The sequence below is a fragment of the Hyla sarda genome, chromosome 5 (assembly GCF_029499605.1).
Source record: "Hyla sarda isolate aHylSar1 chromosome 5, aHylSar1.hap1, whole genome shotgun sequence".
Taxonomy (NCBI): Eukaryota; Metazoa; Chordata; class Amphibia; order Anura; family Hylidae; genus Hyla; species Hyla sarda.
In genome coordinates this window covers 6267030-6286221 of record NC_079193.1, presented here as the reverse complement: position 1 = coordinate 6286221, position 19192 = coordinate 6267030, and the positions used below count along the sequence as shown (strand labels likewise).

The 19192-nt window shown below is 51.7% G+C and overlaps 1 protein-coding gene across 1 annotated transcript in view; it reads left to right on the top strand.

Annotated features, from left to right (window-relative positions):
• PTPN23 (protein tyrosine phosphatase non-receptor type 23) overlaps positions 1-15394 on the top strand; it is a 73129-nt gene extending 57735 nt beyond the window's left edge. The window contains exons 21-25 of the mRNA XM_056518767.1: positions 11087-11271; positions 11514-11618; positions 11734-11872; positions 11963-12076; positions 13368-15394. Coding sequence (XP_056374742.1) covers positions 11087-11271; positions 11514-11618; positions 11734-11872; positions 11963-12076; positions 13368-13916 — 1092 coding nt within the window. The 3' untranslated portion in view covers positions 13917-15394. The remainder of the gene's footprint in view (positions 1-11086; positions 11272-11513; positions 11619-11733; positions 11873-11962; positions 12077-13367) is intronic.
• Positions 15395-19192: the final 3798 nt, after the last annotated feature.

Here is a 19192-nt window from a genome sequence, read left to right as displayed (position 1 = left end):
TATGTGATGTACAGATGTAAGTGCCCCCGGGCAGTATGTGATGTACAGATGTATGTGCCCCCGGGCAGTATATGATGTACAGATGTATGTGCCCCCGGGCAGTATATGATGTACAGATGTATGTGCCCCCGGGCAGTATGTGATGTACAGATGTAAGTGCCCCCGGGCAGTATGTGATGTACAGATGTATGTGCCCCCGGGCAGTATGTGATGTACGGATGTATGTGCCCCCGGGCAGTATATGATGTACAGATGTATGTGCCCCCGGGCAGTATGTGATGTACGGATGTATGTTCCCCCGGGCAGTATATGTACAGATGTATGTGCCCCCGGGCAGTATGTGATATACGGATGTAAGTGCCCCCGGGCAGTATATGATGTACGGATGTAAGTGCCCCCGGGCAGTATATGTACAGATGTATGTGCCCCCGGGCAGTATGTGATGTACGGATGTAAGTGCCCCCGGGCAGTATATGTACAGATGTATGTGCCCCCGGGCAGTATGTGATGTACAGATGTATGTGCCCCCGGGCAGTATGTGATGTACAGATGTATGTGCCCCCGGGCAGTATATGTACGGATGTATGTGCCCCCGGGCAGTATGTGATGTACAGATGTATGTGCCCCCGGCAGTATGTGATGTACAGATGTATGTGCCCCCGGGCAGTATGTGATGTACAGATGTATGTGCCCCCGGGCAGTATGTGATGTACGGATGTATGTGCCCCCGGGCAGTATGTGATATACGGATGTAAGTGCCCCCGGCAGTATGTGATGTACAGATGTATGTGCCCCCGGGCAGTATGTGATGTACGGATGTAAGTGCCCCCGTGCAGTATGTGATGTACGGATGTATGTGCCCCCGTGCAGTATGTGATGTACGGATGTATGTGCCCCCGGGCAGTATGTGATGTACGGATGTATGTGCCCCCGGGCAGTATATGATGTACAGATGTATGTGCCCCCGGGCAGTATGTGATGTACGGATGTATGTGCCCCCGGGCAGTATATGTACAGATGTGCCCCTGGGCAGTATGTGATGTACGGATGTATGTGCCCCCGGCAGTATGTGATGTACAGATGTATGTGCCCCCGGGCAGTATATGATGTACAGATGTATGTGCCCCCGGGCAGTATATGATGTACAGATGTATGTGCCCCCGGGCAGTATGTGATGTACAGATGTATGTGCCCCCGGGCAGTATATGATGTACAGATGTATGTGCCCCCGGGCAGTATGTGATGTACAGATGTATGTGCCCCCGGCAGTATGTGATGTACAGATGTATGTGCCCCCGGCAGTATGTGATGTACGGATGTAAGTGCCCCCGGGCAGTATGTGATGTACGGATGTAAGTGCCCCCGGGCAGTATATTATGTACAGATGTATGTGCCCCCGGGCAGTATGTGATGTACAGATGTATGTGCCCCCGGGCAGTATGTGATGTACAGATGTATGTGCCCCCGGGCAGTATGTGATGTACGGATGTATGTGCCCCCGGGCAGTATGTGATATACGGATGTAAGTGCCCCCGGCAGTATGTGATGTACAGATGTATGTGCCCCCGGGCAGTATGTGATGTACGGATGTAAGTGCCCCCGTGCAGTATGTGATGTACGGATGTATGTGCCCCCGTGCAGTATGTGATGTACAGATGTATGTGCCCCCGGGCAGTATGTGATGTACGGATGTATGTGCCCCCGGGCAGTATATGATGTACAGATGTATGTGCCCCCGGGCAGTATATGATGTACAGATGTATGTGCCCCCGGGCAGTATGTGATGTACGGATGTATGTGCCCCCGGGCAGTATATGTACAGATGTGCCCCCGGGCAGTATGTGATGTACGGATGTATGTGCCCCCGGCAGTATGTGATGTACAGATGTATGTGCCCCCGGGCAGTATATGATGTACAGATGTATGTGCCCCCGGGCAGTATATGATGTACAGATGTATGTGCCCCCGGGCAGTATGTGATGTACAGATGTATGTGCCCCCGGGCAGTATATGTACAGATGTATGTGCCCCCGGGCAGTATGTGATGTACAGATGTATGTGCCCCCGGCAGTATGTGATGTACGGATGTAAGTGCCCCCGGGCAGTATGTGATGTACGGATGTATGTGCCCCCGGGCAGTATGTGATGTACGGATGTAAGTGCCCCCGGGCAGTATGTGATGTACGGATGTATGTGCCCCCGGGCAGTATGTGATGTACGGATGTAAGTGCCCCCGGGCAGTATATTATGTACAGATGTATGTGCCCCCGGGCAGTATGTGATGTACAGATGTATGTGCCCCCGGGCAGTATGTGATGTACAGATGTATGTGCCCCCGGGCAGTATGTGATGTACGGATGTATGTGCCCCCGGGCAGTATATGTACAGATGTAAGTGCCCCCGGGCAGTATATTATGTACAGATGTATGTGCCCCCGGGCAGTATGTGATGTACAGATGTATGTGCCCCCGGGCAGTATGTGATGTACAGATGTATGTGCCCCCGGGCAGTATATGTACAGATGTATGTGCCCCCGGGCAGTATGTGATGTACGGATGTATGTGCCCCCGGGCAGTATGTGATGTACAGATGTATGTGCCCCCGGGCAGTATGTGATGTACAGATGTATGTGCCCCCGGGCAGTATATGTACAGATGTATGTGCCCCCGGGCAGTATATGTACAGATGTAAGTGCCCCCGGGCAGTATATGTACAGATGTATGTGCCCCCGGGCAGTATATGATGTACAGATGTATGTGCCCCCGGGCAGTATGTGATGTACAGATGTATGTGCCCCCGGGCAGTATATGTACAGATGTATGTGCCCCCGGGCAGTATGTGATGTACGGATGTATGTGCCCCCGGGCAGTATGTGATGTACAGATGTATGTGCCCCCGGGCAGTATGTGATGTACAGATGTATGTGCCCCCGGGCAGTATATGTACAGATGTATGTGCCCCCGGGCAGTATATGTACAGATGTAAGTGCCCCCGGGCAGTATATGTACAGATGTATGTGCCCCCGGGCAGTATATGTACAGATGTATGTGCCCCCGGGCAGTATATGTACAGATGTAAGTGCCCCCGGGCAGTATGTGATGTACAGATGTATGTGCCCCCGGGCAGTATATGATGTACGGATGTATGTGCCCCCGGGCAGTATGTGATGTACGGATGTATGTGCCCCCGGGCAGTATATGTACAGATGTATGTGCCCCCGGGCAGTATGTGATGTACAGATGTATGTGCCCCCGGGCAGTATGTGATGTACAGATGTATGTGCCCCCGGCAGTATGTGATGTACAGATGTATGTGCCCCCGGGCAGTATGTGATATACGGATGTATGTGCCCCCGGGCAGTATGTGATGTACAGATGTATGTGCCCCCGGGCAGTATGTGATATACGGATGTATGTGCCCCCGGGCAGTATGTGATGTACGGATGTATGTGCCCCCGGGCAGTATATGATGTACGGATGTATGTGCCCCCGGGCAGTATGTGATGTACGGATGTATGTGCCCCCGGGCAGTATATGTACAGATGTATGTGCCCCCGGGCAGTATGTGATGTACAGATGTATGTGCCCCCGGCAGTATGTGATGTACGGATGTAAGTGCCCCCGGGCAGTATGTGATGTACGGATGTATGTGCCCCCGGGCAGTATGTGATGTATGGATGTAAGTGCCCCCGGGCAGTATATTATGTACAGATGTATGTGCCCCCGTGCAGTATGTGATGTACGGATGTATGTGCCCCCGGGCAGTATATGATGTACGGATGTATGTGCCCCCGGGCAGTATATGATGTACAGATGTATGTGCCCCCGGGCAGTATATGTACAGATGTATGTGCCCCCGGGCAGTATGTGATGTACAGATGTATGTGCCCCCGGCAGTATGTGATGTACGGATGTAAGTGCCCCCGGGCAGTATGTGATGTACGGATGTATGTGCCCCCGGGCAGTATGTGATGTACGGATGTAAGTGCCCCCGGGCAGTATATTATGTACAGATGTATGTGCCCCCGGGCAGTATGTGATGTACAGATGTATGTGCCCCCGGGCAGTATGTGATGTACAGATGTATGTGCCCCCGGGCAGTATGTGATGTACGGATGTATGTGCCCCCGGGCAGTATATGTACAGATGTAAGTGCCCCCGGGCAGTATATTATGTACAGATGTATGTGCCCCCGGGCAGTATGTGATGTACAGATGTATGTGCCCCCGGGCAGTATGTGATGTACAGATGTATGTGCCCCCGGGCAGTATATGTACAGATGTATGTGCCCCCCGGGCAGTATATGATGTACAGATGTATGTGCCCCCGGGCAGTATGTGATGTACAGATGTATGTGCCCCCGGGCAGTATGTGATGTACAGATGTATGTGCCCCCGGGCAGTATATGTACAGATGTATGTGCCCCCGGGCAGTATATGATGTACAGATGTATGTGCCCCCGGGCAGTATGTGATGTACAGATGTATGTGCCCCCGGGCAGTATATGTACAGATGTATGTGCCCCCGGGCAGTATGTGATGTACGGATGTATGTGCCCCCGGGCAGTATGTGATGTACAGATGTATGTGCCCCCGGGCAGTATGTGATGTACAGATGTATGTGCCCCCGGGCAGTATATGTACAGATGTATGTGCCCCCGGGCAGTATATGTACAGATGTAAGTGCCCCCGGGCAGTATATGTACAGATGTATGTGCCCCCGGGCAGTATATGTACAGATGTATGTGCCCCCGGGCAGTATATGTACAGATGTAAGTGCCCCCGGGCAGTATGTGATGTACAGATGTATGTGCCCCCGGGCAGTATATGATGTACGGATGTATGTGCCCCCGGGCAGTATGTGATGTACGGATGTATGTGCCCCCGGGCAGTATATGTACAGATGTATGTGCCCCCGGGCAGTATGTGATGTACAGATGTATGTGCCCCCGGGCAGTATGTGATGTACAGATGTATGTGCCCCCGGCAGTATGTGATGTACAGATGTATGTGCCCCCGGGCAGTATGTGATGTACAGATGTATGTGCCCCCGGGCAGTATATGTACAGATGTATGTGCCCCCGGGCAGTATGTGATGTACGGATGTATGTGCCCCCGGGCAGTATGTGATGTACAGATGTATGTGCCCCCGGGCAGTATGTGATGTACAGATGTATGTGCCCCCGGGCAGTATATGTACAGATGTATGTGCCCCCGGGCAGTATATGTACAGATGTAAGTGCCCCCGGGCAGTATATGTACAGATGTATGTGCCCCCGGGCAGTATATGTACAGATGTATGTGCCCCCGGGCAGTATATGTACAGATGTAAGTGCCCCCGGGCAGTATGTGATGTACAGATGTATGTGCCCCCGGGCAGTATATGATGTACGGATGTATGTGCCCCCGGGCAGTATGTGATGTACGGATGTATGTGCCCCCGGGCAGTATATGTACAGATGTATGTGCCCCCGGGCAGTATGTGATGTACAGATGTATGTGCCCCCGGGCAGTATGTGATGTACAGATGTATGTGCCCCCGGCAGTATGTGATGTACAGATGTATGTGCCCCCGGGCAGTATGTGATGTACAGATGTATGTGCCCCCGGGCAGTATGTGATATACGGATGTATGTGCCCCCGGGCAGTATGTGATGTACGGATGTATGTGCCCCCGGGCAGTATATGTACAGATGTATGTGCCCCCGGGCAGTATATGATGTACGGATGTATGTGCCCCCGGGCAGTATATGATGTACAGATGTATGTGCCCCCGGGCAGTATGTGATGTACGGATGTATGTGCCCCCGGGCAGTATATGTACAGATGTATGTGCCCCCGGGCAGTATGTGATGTACAGATGTATGTGCCCCCGGCAGTATGTGATGTACGGATGTAAGTGCCCCCGGGCAGTATGTGATGTACGGATGTATGTGCCCCCGGGCAGTATGTGATGTATGGATGTAAGTGCCCCCGGGCAGTATATTATGTACAGATGTATGTGCCCCCGTGCAGTATGTGATGTACGGATGTATGTGCCCCCGGGCAGTATATGATGTACGGATGTATGTGCCCCCGGGCAGTATATGATGTACAGATGTATGTGCCCCCGGGCAGTATGTGATGTACAGATGTATGTGCCCCCGGGCAGTATATGATGTACAGATGTATGTGCCCCCGGGCAGTATATGTACAGATGTATGTGCCCCCGGGCAGTATGTGATGTACGGATGTATGTGCCCCCGGGCAGTATATGTACAGATGTATGTGCCCCCGGGCAGTATGTGATGTACGGATGTATGTGCCCCCGGGCAGTATGTGATGTACAGATGTATGTGCCCCCGGGCAGTATGTGATGTACAGATGTATGTGCCCCCGGGCAGTATGTGATGTACGGATGTATGTGCCCCCGGGCAGTATGTGATATACGGATGTAAGTGCCCCCGGGCAGTATATTATGTACAGATGTATGTGCCCCCGGGCAGTATGTGATGTACAGATGTATGTGCCCCCGGGCAGTATGTGATGTACAGATGTATGTGCCCCCGGGCAGTATATGTACAGATGTATGTGCCCCCCGGGCAGTATGTGATGTACAGATGTATGTGCCCCCGGGCAGTATGTGATGTACAGATGTATGTGCCCCCGGGCAGTATGTGATGTACAGATGTATGTGCCCCCGGGCAGTATGTGATGTACAGATGTATGTGCCCCCGGGCAGTATATGTACAGATGTATGTGCCCCCGGGCAGTATATGATGTACAGATGTATGTGCCCCCGGGCAGTATATGTACGGATGTATGTGCCCCCGGGCAGTATGTGATGTACGGATGTATGTGCCCCCGGGCAGTATGTGATGTACAGATGTATGTGCCCCCGGGCAGTATATGTACGGATGTATGTGCCCCCGGGCAGTATATGATGTACGGATGTATGTGCCCCCGGGCAGTATGTGATGTACGGATGTATGTGCCCCCGGGCAGTATATGATGTACAGATGTATGTGCCCCCGGGCAGTATATGATGTACAGATGTATGTGCCCCCGGCAGTATGTGATGTACGGATGTATGTGCCCCCGGGCAGTATATGTACAGATGTATGTGCCCCCGGGCAGTATGTGATGTACGGATGTATGTGCCCCCGGGCAGTATGTGATGTACGGATGTAAGTGCCCCCGGGCAGTATATTATGTACAGATGTATGTGCCCCCGGGCAGTATGTGATGTACAGATGTATGTGCCCCCGGGCAGTATGTGATGTACAGATGTATGTGCCCCCGGGCAGTATGTGATGTACGGATGTATGTGCCCCCGGGCAGTATGTGATATACGGATGTAAGTGCCCCCGGGCAGTATATTATGTACAGATGTATGTGCCCCCGGGCAGTATGTGATGTACAGATGTATGTGCCCCCGGGCAGTATATGTACAGATGTATGTGCCCCCCGGGCAGTATGTGATGTACAGATGTATGTGCCCCCGGGCAGTATGTGATGTACAGATGTATGTGCCCCCGGGCAGTATGTGATGTACAGATGTATGTGCCCCCGGGCAGTATGTGATGTACAGATGTATGTGCCCCCGGGCAGTATATGTACAGATGTATGTGCCCCCGGGCAGTATATGATGTACAGATGTATGTGCCCCCGGGCAGTATGTGATGTACAGATGTATGTGCCCCCGGGCAGTATATGTACAGATGTATGTGCCCCCGGGCAGTATATGTACAGATGTAAGTGCCCCCGGGCAGTATATGTACAGATGTATGTGCCCCCGGGCAGTATGTGATGTACGGATGTATGTGCCCCCGGGCAGTATGTGATGTACAGATGTATGTGCCCCCGGCAGTATATGTACAGATGTATGTGCCCCCGGGCAGTATGTGATGTACAGATGTATGTGCCCCCGGGCAGTATATGTACAGATGTATGTGCCCCCGGGCAGTATATGTACAGATGTAAGTGCCCCCGGGCAGTATATGTACAGATGTATGTGCCCCCGGGCAGTATATGTACAGATGTATGTGCCTCCGGGCAGTATATGTACAGATGTAAGTGCCCCCGGGCAGTATGTGATGTACAGATGTATGTGCCCCCGGGCAGTATATGATGTACGGATGTATGTGCCCCCGGGCAGTATGTGATGTACAGATGTATGTGCCCCCGGGCAGTATGTGATGTACAGATGTATGTGCCCCCGGGCAGTATGTGATGTACAGATGTATGTGCCCCCGGCAGTATGTGATGTACAGATGTATGTGCCCCCGGGCAGTATGTGATATACGGATGTATGTGCCCCCGGGCAGTATGTGATGTACAGATGTATGTGCCCCCGGGCAGTATGTGATATACGGATGTATGTGCCCCCGGGCAGTATGTGATGTACGGATGTATGTGCCCCCGGGCAGTATATGATGTACGGATGTATGTGCCCCCGGGCAGTATGTGATGTACGGATGTATGTGCCCCCGGGCAGTATATGTACAGATGTATGTGCCCCCGGGCAGTATATGTACGGATGTATGTGCCCCCGGGCAGTATATGTACAGATGTATGTGCCCCCGGGCAGTATATGTACAGATGTATGTGCCCCCGGGCAGTATATGTACGGATGTATGTGCCCCCGGGCAGTATATGTACGGATGTAAGTGCCCCCGGGCAGTATATGTACGGATGTAAGTGCCCCCGGGGCAGTATATGTACGGATGTAAGTGCCCCCGGGCAGTATATGTACGGATGTAAGTGCCCCCGGGCAGTATATGTACAGATGTATGTGCCCCCGGGCAGTATATGTACGGATGTAAGTGCCCCCGGGCAGTATATGTACAGATGTGCCCCCGGGCAGTATATGTACGGATGTAAGTGCCCCCGGGCAGTATATGTACGGATGTAAGTGCCCCCGGGCAGTATATGTACGGATGTAAGTGCCCCCGGGCAGTATATGTACAGATGTAAGTGCCCCCGGGCAGTATATGTACGGATGTAAGTGCCCCCGGGCAGTATATGTACGGATGTAAGTGCCCCCGGGCAGTATATGTACGGATGTAAGTGCCCCCGGGCAGTATATGTACGGATGTATGTGCCCCCGGGCAGTATATGTACAGATGTATGTGCCCCCGGGCAGTATATGTACAGATGTATGTGCCCCCGGGCAGTATATGATGTACAGATGTAAGTGCCCCCGGGCAGTATGTGATGTACAGATGTAAGTGCCCCCGGGCAGTATATGATGTACGGATGTAAGTGCCCCTGGGCAGTATATGTACGGATGTATGTGCCCCCGGGCAGTATGTGATGTACGGATGTATGTGCCCCCGGGCAGTATATGTACAGATGTGCCCCCGGGCAGTATATGTACGGATGTAAGTGCCCCCGGGCAGTATATGTACGGATGTAAGTGCCCCCGGGCAGTATATGTACGGATGTAAGTGCCCCCGGGCAGTATATGTATGGATGTAAGTGCCCCCGGGCAGTATATGTACGGATGTAAGTGCCCCCGGGCAGTATATGTATGGATGTAAGTGCCCCCGGGCAGTATATGTACGGATGTAAGTGCCCCCGGGCAGTATATGTACAGATGTATGTGCCCCCGGGCAGTATATGTACAGATGAATGTGCCCCCGGGCAGTATATGATGTACAGATGTAAGTGCCCCCGGGCAGTATATGATGTACAGATGTATGTGCCCCCGGGCAGTATATGTACAGATGTATGTGCCCCCGGGCAGTATGTGATGTACGGATGTATGTGCCCCCGGGCAGTATGTGATGTACAGATGTATGTGCCCCCGGGCAGTATATGTACAGATGTGCCCCCGGGCAGTATATGTACAGATGTGCCCCCGGGCAGTATATGTACGGATGTAAGTGCCCCCGGGCAGTATATGTACGGATGTAAGTGCCCCCGGGCAGTATATGTACGGATGTAAGTGCCCCCGGGCAGTATATGTATGGATGTAAGTGCCCCCGGGCAGTATATGTACGGATGTAAGTGCCCCCGGGCAGTATATGTACAGATGTATGTGCCCCCGGGCAGTATATGTACAGATGTATGTGCCCCCGGGCAGTATATGTACAGATGTAAGTGCCCCCGGGCAGTATATGTACAGATGTATGTGCCCCCGGGCAGTATATGTACAGATGTATGTGCCCCCGGGCAGTATATGATGTACAGATGTATGTGCCCCCGGGCAGTATGTGATGTACGGATGTATGTGCCCCCGGGCAGTATATGATGTACGGATGTATGTGCCCCCGGGCAGTATGTGATGTACAGATGTATGTGCCCCCGGGCAGTATGTGATGTACGGATGTATGTGCCCCCGGGCAGTATATGTACGGATGTATGTGCCCCCGGGCAGTATGTGATGTACGGATGTATGTTCCCCCGGGCAGTATATGTACAGATGTATGTGCCCCCGGGCAGTATATGTACGGATGTATGTGCCCCCGTGCAGTATATGTACGGATGTATGTGCCCCCGGGCAGTATATGTACAGATGTATGTGCCCCCGGGCAGTATATGTACGGATGTATGTGCCCCCGGGCAGTATATGTACAGATGTATGTGCCCCCGGGCAGTATATGTACAGATGTATGTGCCCCCGGGCAGTATATGTACAGATGTATGTGCCCCCGGGCAGTATATGTACAGATGTATGTGCCCCCGGGCAGTATATGTACAGATGTAAGTGCCCCCGGCAGTATGTGATGTACGGATGTAAGTGCCCCCGGGCAGTATGTGATGTACAGATGTATGTGCCCCCCGGCAGTATGTGATGTACGGATGTATGTGCCCCCGGGCAGTATGTGATGTACAGATGTATGTGCCCCCGGGCAGTATATGTACAGATGTAAGTGCCCCCGGGCAGTATATGTACGGATGTATGTGCCCCCGGGCAGTATATGTACGGATGTATGTGCCCCCGGGCAGTATATGTACGGATGTATGTGCCCCCGGGCAGTATATGTACGGATGTATGTGCCCCCGGGCAGTATATGTACAGATGTATGTGCCCCCGGGCAGTATATGTACAGATTGGTTATCGTCCCCCATTATCCTCATGATCATTTCATTTTATTCTCGCAGCAAAAAGTTGTGCGTTACTTCCCTACGGAGCGCGGGCAGCCGGTTCTTCACGGACTCATCACGCTGACGCTGACCAGCCTGAAGGTGGCCGACACACACGTGGAACGCGTCATCTCCCTGCAGTACAAGGACCAAAGCTTGAAACGCTCCATCATCCACCTGCAGTTCACATCCTGGCCGGAGCTGTGAGTATTCGGGATAAATAGGACATATAGTCCCTGCAACCAAAGGCTCCGCTAACTGTGGGTGGACTACAACTCCCAGGACACCTTCTGCAGATTCTACTTAGATGTAGACGGATGACCGCACCATTGAATGTGTTGTCATGGAGATACAGATCTCTGCATAGGACCTGTGTACACAAAACTATTTGCAATGCTGTGAGTGGGGCCTTTACCTGTGACTAATAAGGGCCGATTTATTACAGGGGTCTTCCTGACAGTAAGGGGAACTTACTGCGGTTCATCCAGGACGTCCACAAACACTACCTGCACCAGCGCCCTCTGCACATGCCCATCGTGGTGCACTGCAGGTGAGTAGACTATGATCAGCCGCGCACCACTGAATGTCCTCCCCCATCTTCTCGTCCTGCGGTTTTTCCTCAGTGGTCTTTGTAGATTTTTAACCCTTTGTGTGATCTGCCGTAGTTCCGGTGTGGGCCGGAGCGGAGCGTTCTCCCTGCTGTACGCCGCCGTGCAGGAAGTGGAGGCCGGCAATGGGATCCCGGAGCTGGCGGAGCTGGTGAAGAAGATGAGGCAGCAGAGGAAGCACATGCTGCACGAGAAGGTAAGAGGCGCGGACGGTCTGTGAACTCGGAGCCGTCGCTGCGTCTTTTTTTTTTCTCTCTCTCTAACCCTGGACTCTTATTTGCCTTAGATACATCTGAAGTTCTGCTACGAGGCGGTTCTGAAGCACGCGGAGCAGGTTCTGCAGAGACACGGCTTCTACACCCCCTCCGCCAGCAAGCCCCAGCCCAGCGCCGCGCAAAAGGTGAGGATTCCTCTTCATGTACTTCATCTGTAATCAGTGACTGCTGCCCCCATACTTTACACTGCAGCTCTGCTCCATTGAGACCGACCTATAATTAGTTACGTCGGCTCGGCTGCATTGTCTAAGGCAGTGTTCCCCAACCAGTGTGTCTCCAGCTGTTGCAAAATTACAACCCCAAGACGTTGATTGTCCGGGCATGCTGGGAGTTGTAGTTTTGCAACAGCTGGAGACACACTGGTTAGGAAACACTGGTCTAGGGGAGTCCGAAATGCTGGGAGTTGTAGTTTTGCTACAGCTGGAGACACACTGGTGGAAAAATGCTGGTCTAGGGGAGTCCGAAATGCTTGGAGCTGTAGTTTTGCAACAGCTGGAGACACACTGGTTGGGAAACACTGGTCTAAGGGAGTCCGAAATGATCAGAAATCTGTCTTCTCTGCTTTACACTGCAACTCTGCTCCATTGATACACCGCTATAATTGGTGACCTCAGCTGCATTGTCTAAGGCAGTGTTCCCCAACCAGTGTGTCTCCAGCTGTTGCAAAATTACAACTCCTAGCCGTTGGCTGTCTGGGCATGCTGGGAGTTATAGTTTTGCAACAGCTGGAGACACACTGGTTGGGAAACACTGGTCTAAGGGAGTTTTTAATGATTAGACCTCAGCTGCATTGTCTAAGGCAGTGTTTCCCAACCAGTGTGTCTCCAGCTGTTACAAAACTACAGCTCCAAGTATTTTGGACTCCCCTAGACCAGCATGTTTCCAACAGTGTGTCTCCAGCTGTTGCAAAACTACAACTCCCAGCATGCCCGGACAGCCGTTGGCTGTCCGGGCATGCTCAGAGTTGTAGTTTTGCAACAGCTGGAGACACACTGGTTGGGAAACACTGATCTAAGGGAGTTTTTAATGATTAGAAATCTGTCTTCTCTGCTTTACACTGCAACTCTGCTCCATTGATACACAGCTATAATTGGTGACCTCAGCTGCATTGTCTAAGGCAGTGTTCCCCAAACAGTGTGTCTCCAGCTGTTGCAAAATTACAACTCCCAGCCGTTGGCTGTCCGGGCATGCTGGGAGTTATAGTTTTGCAACAGCTGGAGACACACTGGTGGGAAAATGCTGGTCTAGGGGAGTCCGAAATACTTGAAGCTATAGTTTTGTAACAGCTGGAGACACGCTCGTTGGGAAACACTGGTCTAAGGGAGTCCGAAACGATCAGAGATCAGTCTTCTCTTTGCTTTACGCTGCAGCTGATATCTGTTATGGAATAATTCTTGTTTTCTTATGTTCTCTCAGATCTACAATCTGCAGGATCCTCAGGACCTGGTCCTCGGGGGGGACATGCCCATCAGCTCCATCCAGGCCACCATCGCTAAGCTGAGCATTAAACCCAGCGCCGGCGGCACAGAGAGTGCCAATCATTATCAGCCGCCTCCTCTGCCGGACACCATTGAGCAGGCACCACATGACACAGTCCAGGCCTTGTTCCCCCCAAGCTCCTCGCAGCAGGATCTGACATCTGCGCTGATCTCGGAGCCGCAGACCCCCCCGGTCCCCACCGCGACCAACGGTACCAGCGAAGCCCCTGCAGAAACGACCAACAGCCACGACCCCGCGCCAGCCCCCGAGCCTCCCTCCTCCGCGCCATCGTCTTCGTCCCTCAACCTCCTGGCCTCCCTGACCCCCGAGACCTTCAACCTGGACAGTTCGCAACGAGGGAAGCAGAAGATGAACAAGCAGAGCTTCCTGCAGCCCCAGAACGGGAGCGGCCTGGCACGGGGCGGCAAATCCGGAGACGACCCCCTTAATATGCTGGACCCGCTGTGGACTCTGAACAAAACCTAAGACTGGGATCAGGAAATCGGACTTTACTGTAACTGGTGAGGGGTCTTCTAAGATCTGCCACAATCCTGGGGGTGAGAAGAGGAGTCACATGACCCTGTAGATACCCCGCACCCCACTAACCTCTGTATAACACTCCCTACAGCCTTAATGTGACACTAACCGGAGACGGCAGAACTCGGGGACTTCTTACCATGATCAGATTCTTGTCCGGCTCCAGGAATAACACTTGATAGGAGAAGCTGTGGACCCCGTATTGTAAACTGGACGACTTCTCCAGGGAGGAATCAAACTTTTAGTCGCTGACCTGTCCTGTCTGCTGTGGACGGCTCCGAGGGGACGTCTAGGACGTGAGCGGGTGACGTATAGGATATGGTACAAGCAGCATAGACCAGATCGTCTGTGTATAGTCACATATTAGTTGCCCATGTGGATGTTCTATGTTTGGGGGGAAGCAAAGGCTTATGGGCCGGAAGGATCTGTAGGGATCAGGTCTGTGGCCATTGCTTGCTGAGGTGTCCGGGGGCCCTGACAGTTGTTGTTCACCTTGCGCTGCCTTCGGTTTATCCCATTACATTGTAGTATGGTTGCGGTTGTCTCGTGCAGCATGCGCCCTCTGCACCAATTGAGCTTAAAGGGGTACTCCGCCCCTAGACAACATTTCTCCTATCCAAAGGATAGGGCATAAGATGTCTGATCGCGGGGGTCCCACTATTGGGGACCCCTGTGATCTCAGCTGCGGCACCCCAGACATCTGGTGCACGGAGCGAACTTCACTCAGTGTCTGATGACTGGCGATGCGGGGCAGAGGCTTGTGACGTCATGCCCCGCTTGTGACATCATGGCCACACCCCCTCAATGCAAGTCAAAGGGAGGGGGCGTGACTGTAGCCACGCCCCCTCCCATAGACTTGCATTGAGGGGGTGTTGCTGTAATGTCTCGAGCCTCCAGAGCTGCACCCAACGCTCTAAATGAACGCGAGGAGCAGCAGGGAGATCACGGGGGTCCTCAGCGGTGGGACCCCTGCAATCAGACATCCACTATCCTTTGGAAAGAGATGTCTAGGGGCGGGGTACCCCTTTAATGGTAACACTCGGGCGCCCCCCTAGTGTTTGCTGTGCATGTTCGGAGCAGCAGATATCACAGCCCCCCCTCCCCCTGTATTTTAGGCACCAACATTCCCATGACCTCTGGCTTTCTGTACATCTCTGGGCCTCGCCTGTAGTCACCACCTCGTATTCTCTCGTCCTGAGGGATCGCTCTGCCTGGACTTAAAGGGGCCGCGCTGCTTTTAAAAGACTGAAACAGACTTTACTGAACCTGGGTGTGAAAACGAACGATAACTTTATACCTGTTCAGCCGCATTATACTCTGTGAATATTATAACGTGTAATCTCCAATGTGTATTTTATAACCGTCATGATCGGCCGATGTGTACAGTATGAATAATCCTATTTTAAATTATGAAATAAATCCTGAAAAAAAAAGTTGTCTGCTGTTGGGACCTTCTTCACTTTTCTTCACTTCAGCTATAGACATCCGGTGGAAAAGTGCAAATGTTCAAAGGCCTGCAGTGCCCATTTTTACCACTAGATATCGCTAGATGAGACTTGTGACCTGCAATAAATACAGGTGTATGCTGCTTCACCACTAGGGGTCACTAGAGAAAGATGACCAGTAATAAATACAGGTATATACTGCTTCACCACTAGGGGTCACTAGAGAAAGATGACCAGTAATAAATATAGGTGTACACTGCTTCACCACTAGGGGTCGCTAGAGAAAGATGACCAGTAATAAATACAGGTATACACTGCTTCACCACTAGGGGTCACTAGAGAAAGATGACCAGAAATAATTACAGGTATACACTAGTGTTGAGCGGCATAGGCCATATTCGAATTCGCGAATATTCGCGAATATATGGACGAATATTCGTCATATATTCGCGAATATTCGCATATTCGTTACATTCTCGTTTTATTTTCGCATATGCGAAAATTAACATGTTAAAATTTGCATATACAAAAGTAACATACGTGAAAATTCGCATATGCGAAAATTAGCATATGCTAATTTTCGCATATGCGAATTTGTGCACGCCAGTCTCACACAGTAGTATTAGAGCCTTCTTTACACCACGGAAGTTGGAAGCAGAGAGGGGTGATCACTGTGATGTGTACTGTGAAGAAAAAAAAAAAAAAAAACAAACGAATATTCGTAATTACGAATATATAGCGCTATATTCGCGAAATTCGCGAATTCGCAAATATGCTATATTCGCGAATAATATTCGAATTGCGAATATTCGCGAGCAACACTAGTATACACTGCTTCACCATAGGGGTCACTAGAGAGGGATGACCAGTAATAAATACAGGTATACACTGTTTCACCACTAGATGTCACTAGAGAGCGATAACAGCAATAAATACAGGTGTACACTGCTTCACCACTAGGGGTCACTAGAGAAAGATGACCAGAAAGAATTACAGGTATACACCAACTTCACCACTAGATGTCAGTAGAGAGGGACCCTGCTTCACCACTAGAGGTCACTAGAGAAAGATGACCAGTAATAAATATAGGTGTACACTGCTTCACCTCTAGGGGTCACTAGAGAAAGATGACCAGAAATAATTACAGGTATACACCAAATTCACCACTAGATGTCACTAGAGCAGATAGGTGACAGAAATAAATACAGGTGTACACCAACTTCACCACTAGATGTCACTAGAGAGGGATGACAGCAATAAATATAGATATACACTGCTTCACCACTAGGGGTCGCTAGAGATAGATGACCAGTAATAAATACAGGTGTACACTGCTTCACCACTAGGGGTCGCTAGAGAAAGATGACAAGTAATAAATACAGGTGTACACTGCTTCACCACTAGGGGTCGCTAGAGAGGGATGACCAGTAATAAATACAGGTGTTCACTGCTTCACCACTAGGGGTCACTAGAGAAAGATGACCAGAAATAATTACAGGTATACACTGCTTCACCATAGGGGTCACTAGAGAGGGATGACCAGTAATAAATACAGGTGTACACTGCTTCACCACTAGATGTCACTAGAGAGCGATAACAGCAATAAATACAGGTGTACACTGCTTCACCACTAGGGGTCACTAGAGAAAGATGACCAGAAATAATTACAGGTATACACTGCTTCACCACTAGGGGTCACTAGAGAAAGATGACCAGTAATAAATACAAGTGTACACTGCTTCACCACTAGGGGTCACTAGAGAAAGATGACCAGTAATAAATACAAGTGTACACTGCTTCACCACTAGGGGTCACTAGAGAAAGATGACCAGAAATAATTACAGGTATACACCAACTTCACCACTAGATGTCAGTAGAGAGGGACACTGCTTCACCACTAGGGGTCACTAGAGAAAGATGACCAGTAATAAATATAGGTGTACACTGCTTCACCACTAGGGGTCACTAGAGAAAGATGACCAGAAATAATTACAGGTATACACCAAATTCACCACTAGATGTCACTAGAGCAGATAGGTGACAGAAATAAATACAGGTATACACCAACTTCACCACTAGATGTCACTAGAGAGGGATGACAGCAATAAATGTAGATATACACTGCTTCACCACTAGGGGTCGCTAGAGATAGATGACCAGTAATAAATACAGGTGTACACTGCTTCACCACTAGGGGTCGCTAGAGAAAGATGACAAGTAATAAATACAGGTGTACACTGCTTCACCACTAGGGGTCGCTAGAGAGGGATGACCAGTAATAAATACAGGTGTTCACTGCTTCACCACTAGGGGTCACTAGAGAAAGGTGACCAGTAATAAATACAGGTATATACTGCTTCACCACTAGGGGTCGCTAGAGAAAGATGACAAGTAATAAATACAGGTGTACACTGCTTCACCACTAGGGGTCGCTAGAGAAAGATGACCAGTAATAAATACAGGTATACACTGCTTCACCACTAGATGTCACTAAAGAAGGGTGACCAGCAATAACTACAGGAGTGCACCGCTTCACCACCAGGGGTCACTAGAGGAGACATGGTGTATACAGTATGTAGAGCCGTATATCCCTCTGTACTGTTTATATGGAGCGCATCGTTACTGTATTCCTGTGATGTGCGGGTCAGTTCCCCCATTGGCCGCTAGGTGTCGCTGTTGATTAGTTATTTCCCTAGCAGGTGCCTATAGCCGCCTTGACTTCCCCCTCCGGCCGCCGGGCGCCGCTGTGGTTCAGCGGTTTTGTCCGTGACAGGCGGACGGGGCGGGCGTTGCCGGGTGAGAGGGGAAGGGTCGGGGGTTGCAGGGCGGGCGCGGAGTCGTGGGTGCCGGATACCAGCGCTCCTTCCCCGCTCTCTGGATTCGGTTCCACCGGAGGATTATCCGCAGGTCCCTCTTCTCGCTCACAGGTAACTTTCCGCGCCGCCATTATCTCCGCCCGTGTGACGTCATAACCACGCTGCATGACGCAATACCCTGTAATATACGGGACCTGGTGATGTCACATGAACCATAAGCCTGTTATCTCTGCATTATATAATATATGAGGTGAGGTGAGGAGGGGTCCGGGGGGGGGTCTCCTCTATTACAGTCAGATGAGGAGGGGTCCGGGGGGGGGGTCTCCTCTATTTACAGTGAGGTGAGGAGGGGTCCGGGGGGGGGGTCTCCTCTATTTACAGTGAGGTGAGGAGGGGTCCGGGGGGGGTCTCCCCTATTACAGTCAGGTGAGGGAGGGGTCCGGGGGTCTCCTCTATTACAGTCAGGTGAGGAGGGGTCCGGGGGTCTCCTCTATTACAGTCAGGTGAGGAGGGGTCCGGGGGGGGGGTCTCCTCTATTACAGTCAGGTGAGGAGGGGTCCGGGGGGGGTCTCCTCTATTACAGTCAGGTGAGGAGGGGTCCGGGGGGGGTCTCCTCTATTACAGTCAGGTGAGGAGGGGTCCGGGGGTCTTCTCTATTACATTCAGGTGAGGGGGGTCTCCTCTATTACAGTCAGGTGAGGAGGGGTCCGGGGGGGGGTCTCCTCTATTACAGTCAGGTGAGGAGGGGTCCGGGGGGGGTCTCCTCTATTACAGTCAGGTGAGGAGGGGTCCGGGGGGTCTCCTCTATTACAGTCAGGTGAGGAGGGGTCCGGGGGTCTTCTCTATTACAGTCAGGTGAGGAGGGGTCCGGGGGTCTCCTCTATTACAGTCAGGTGAGGAGGGGTCCGGGGGGGGTCTCCTCTATTACAGTCAGGTGAGGAGGGGTCCGGGGGGGGTCTCCTCT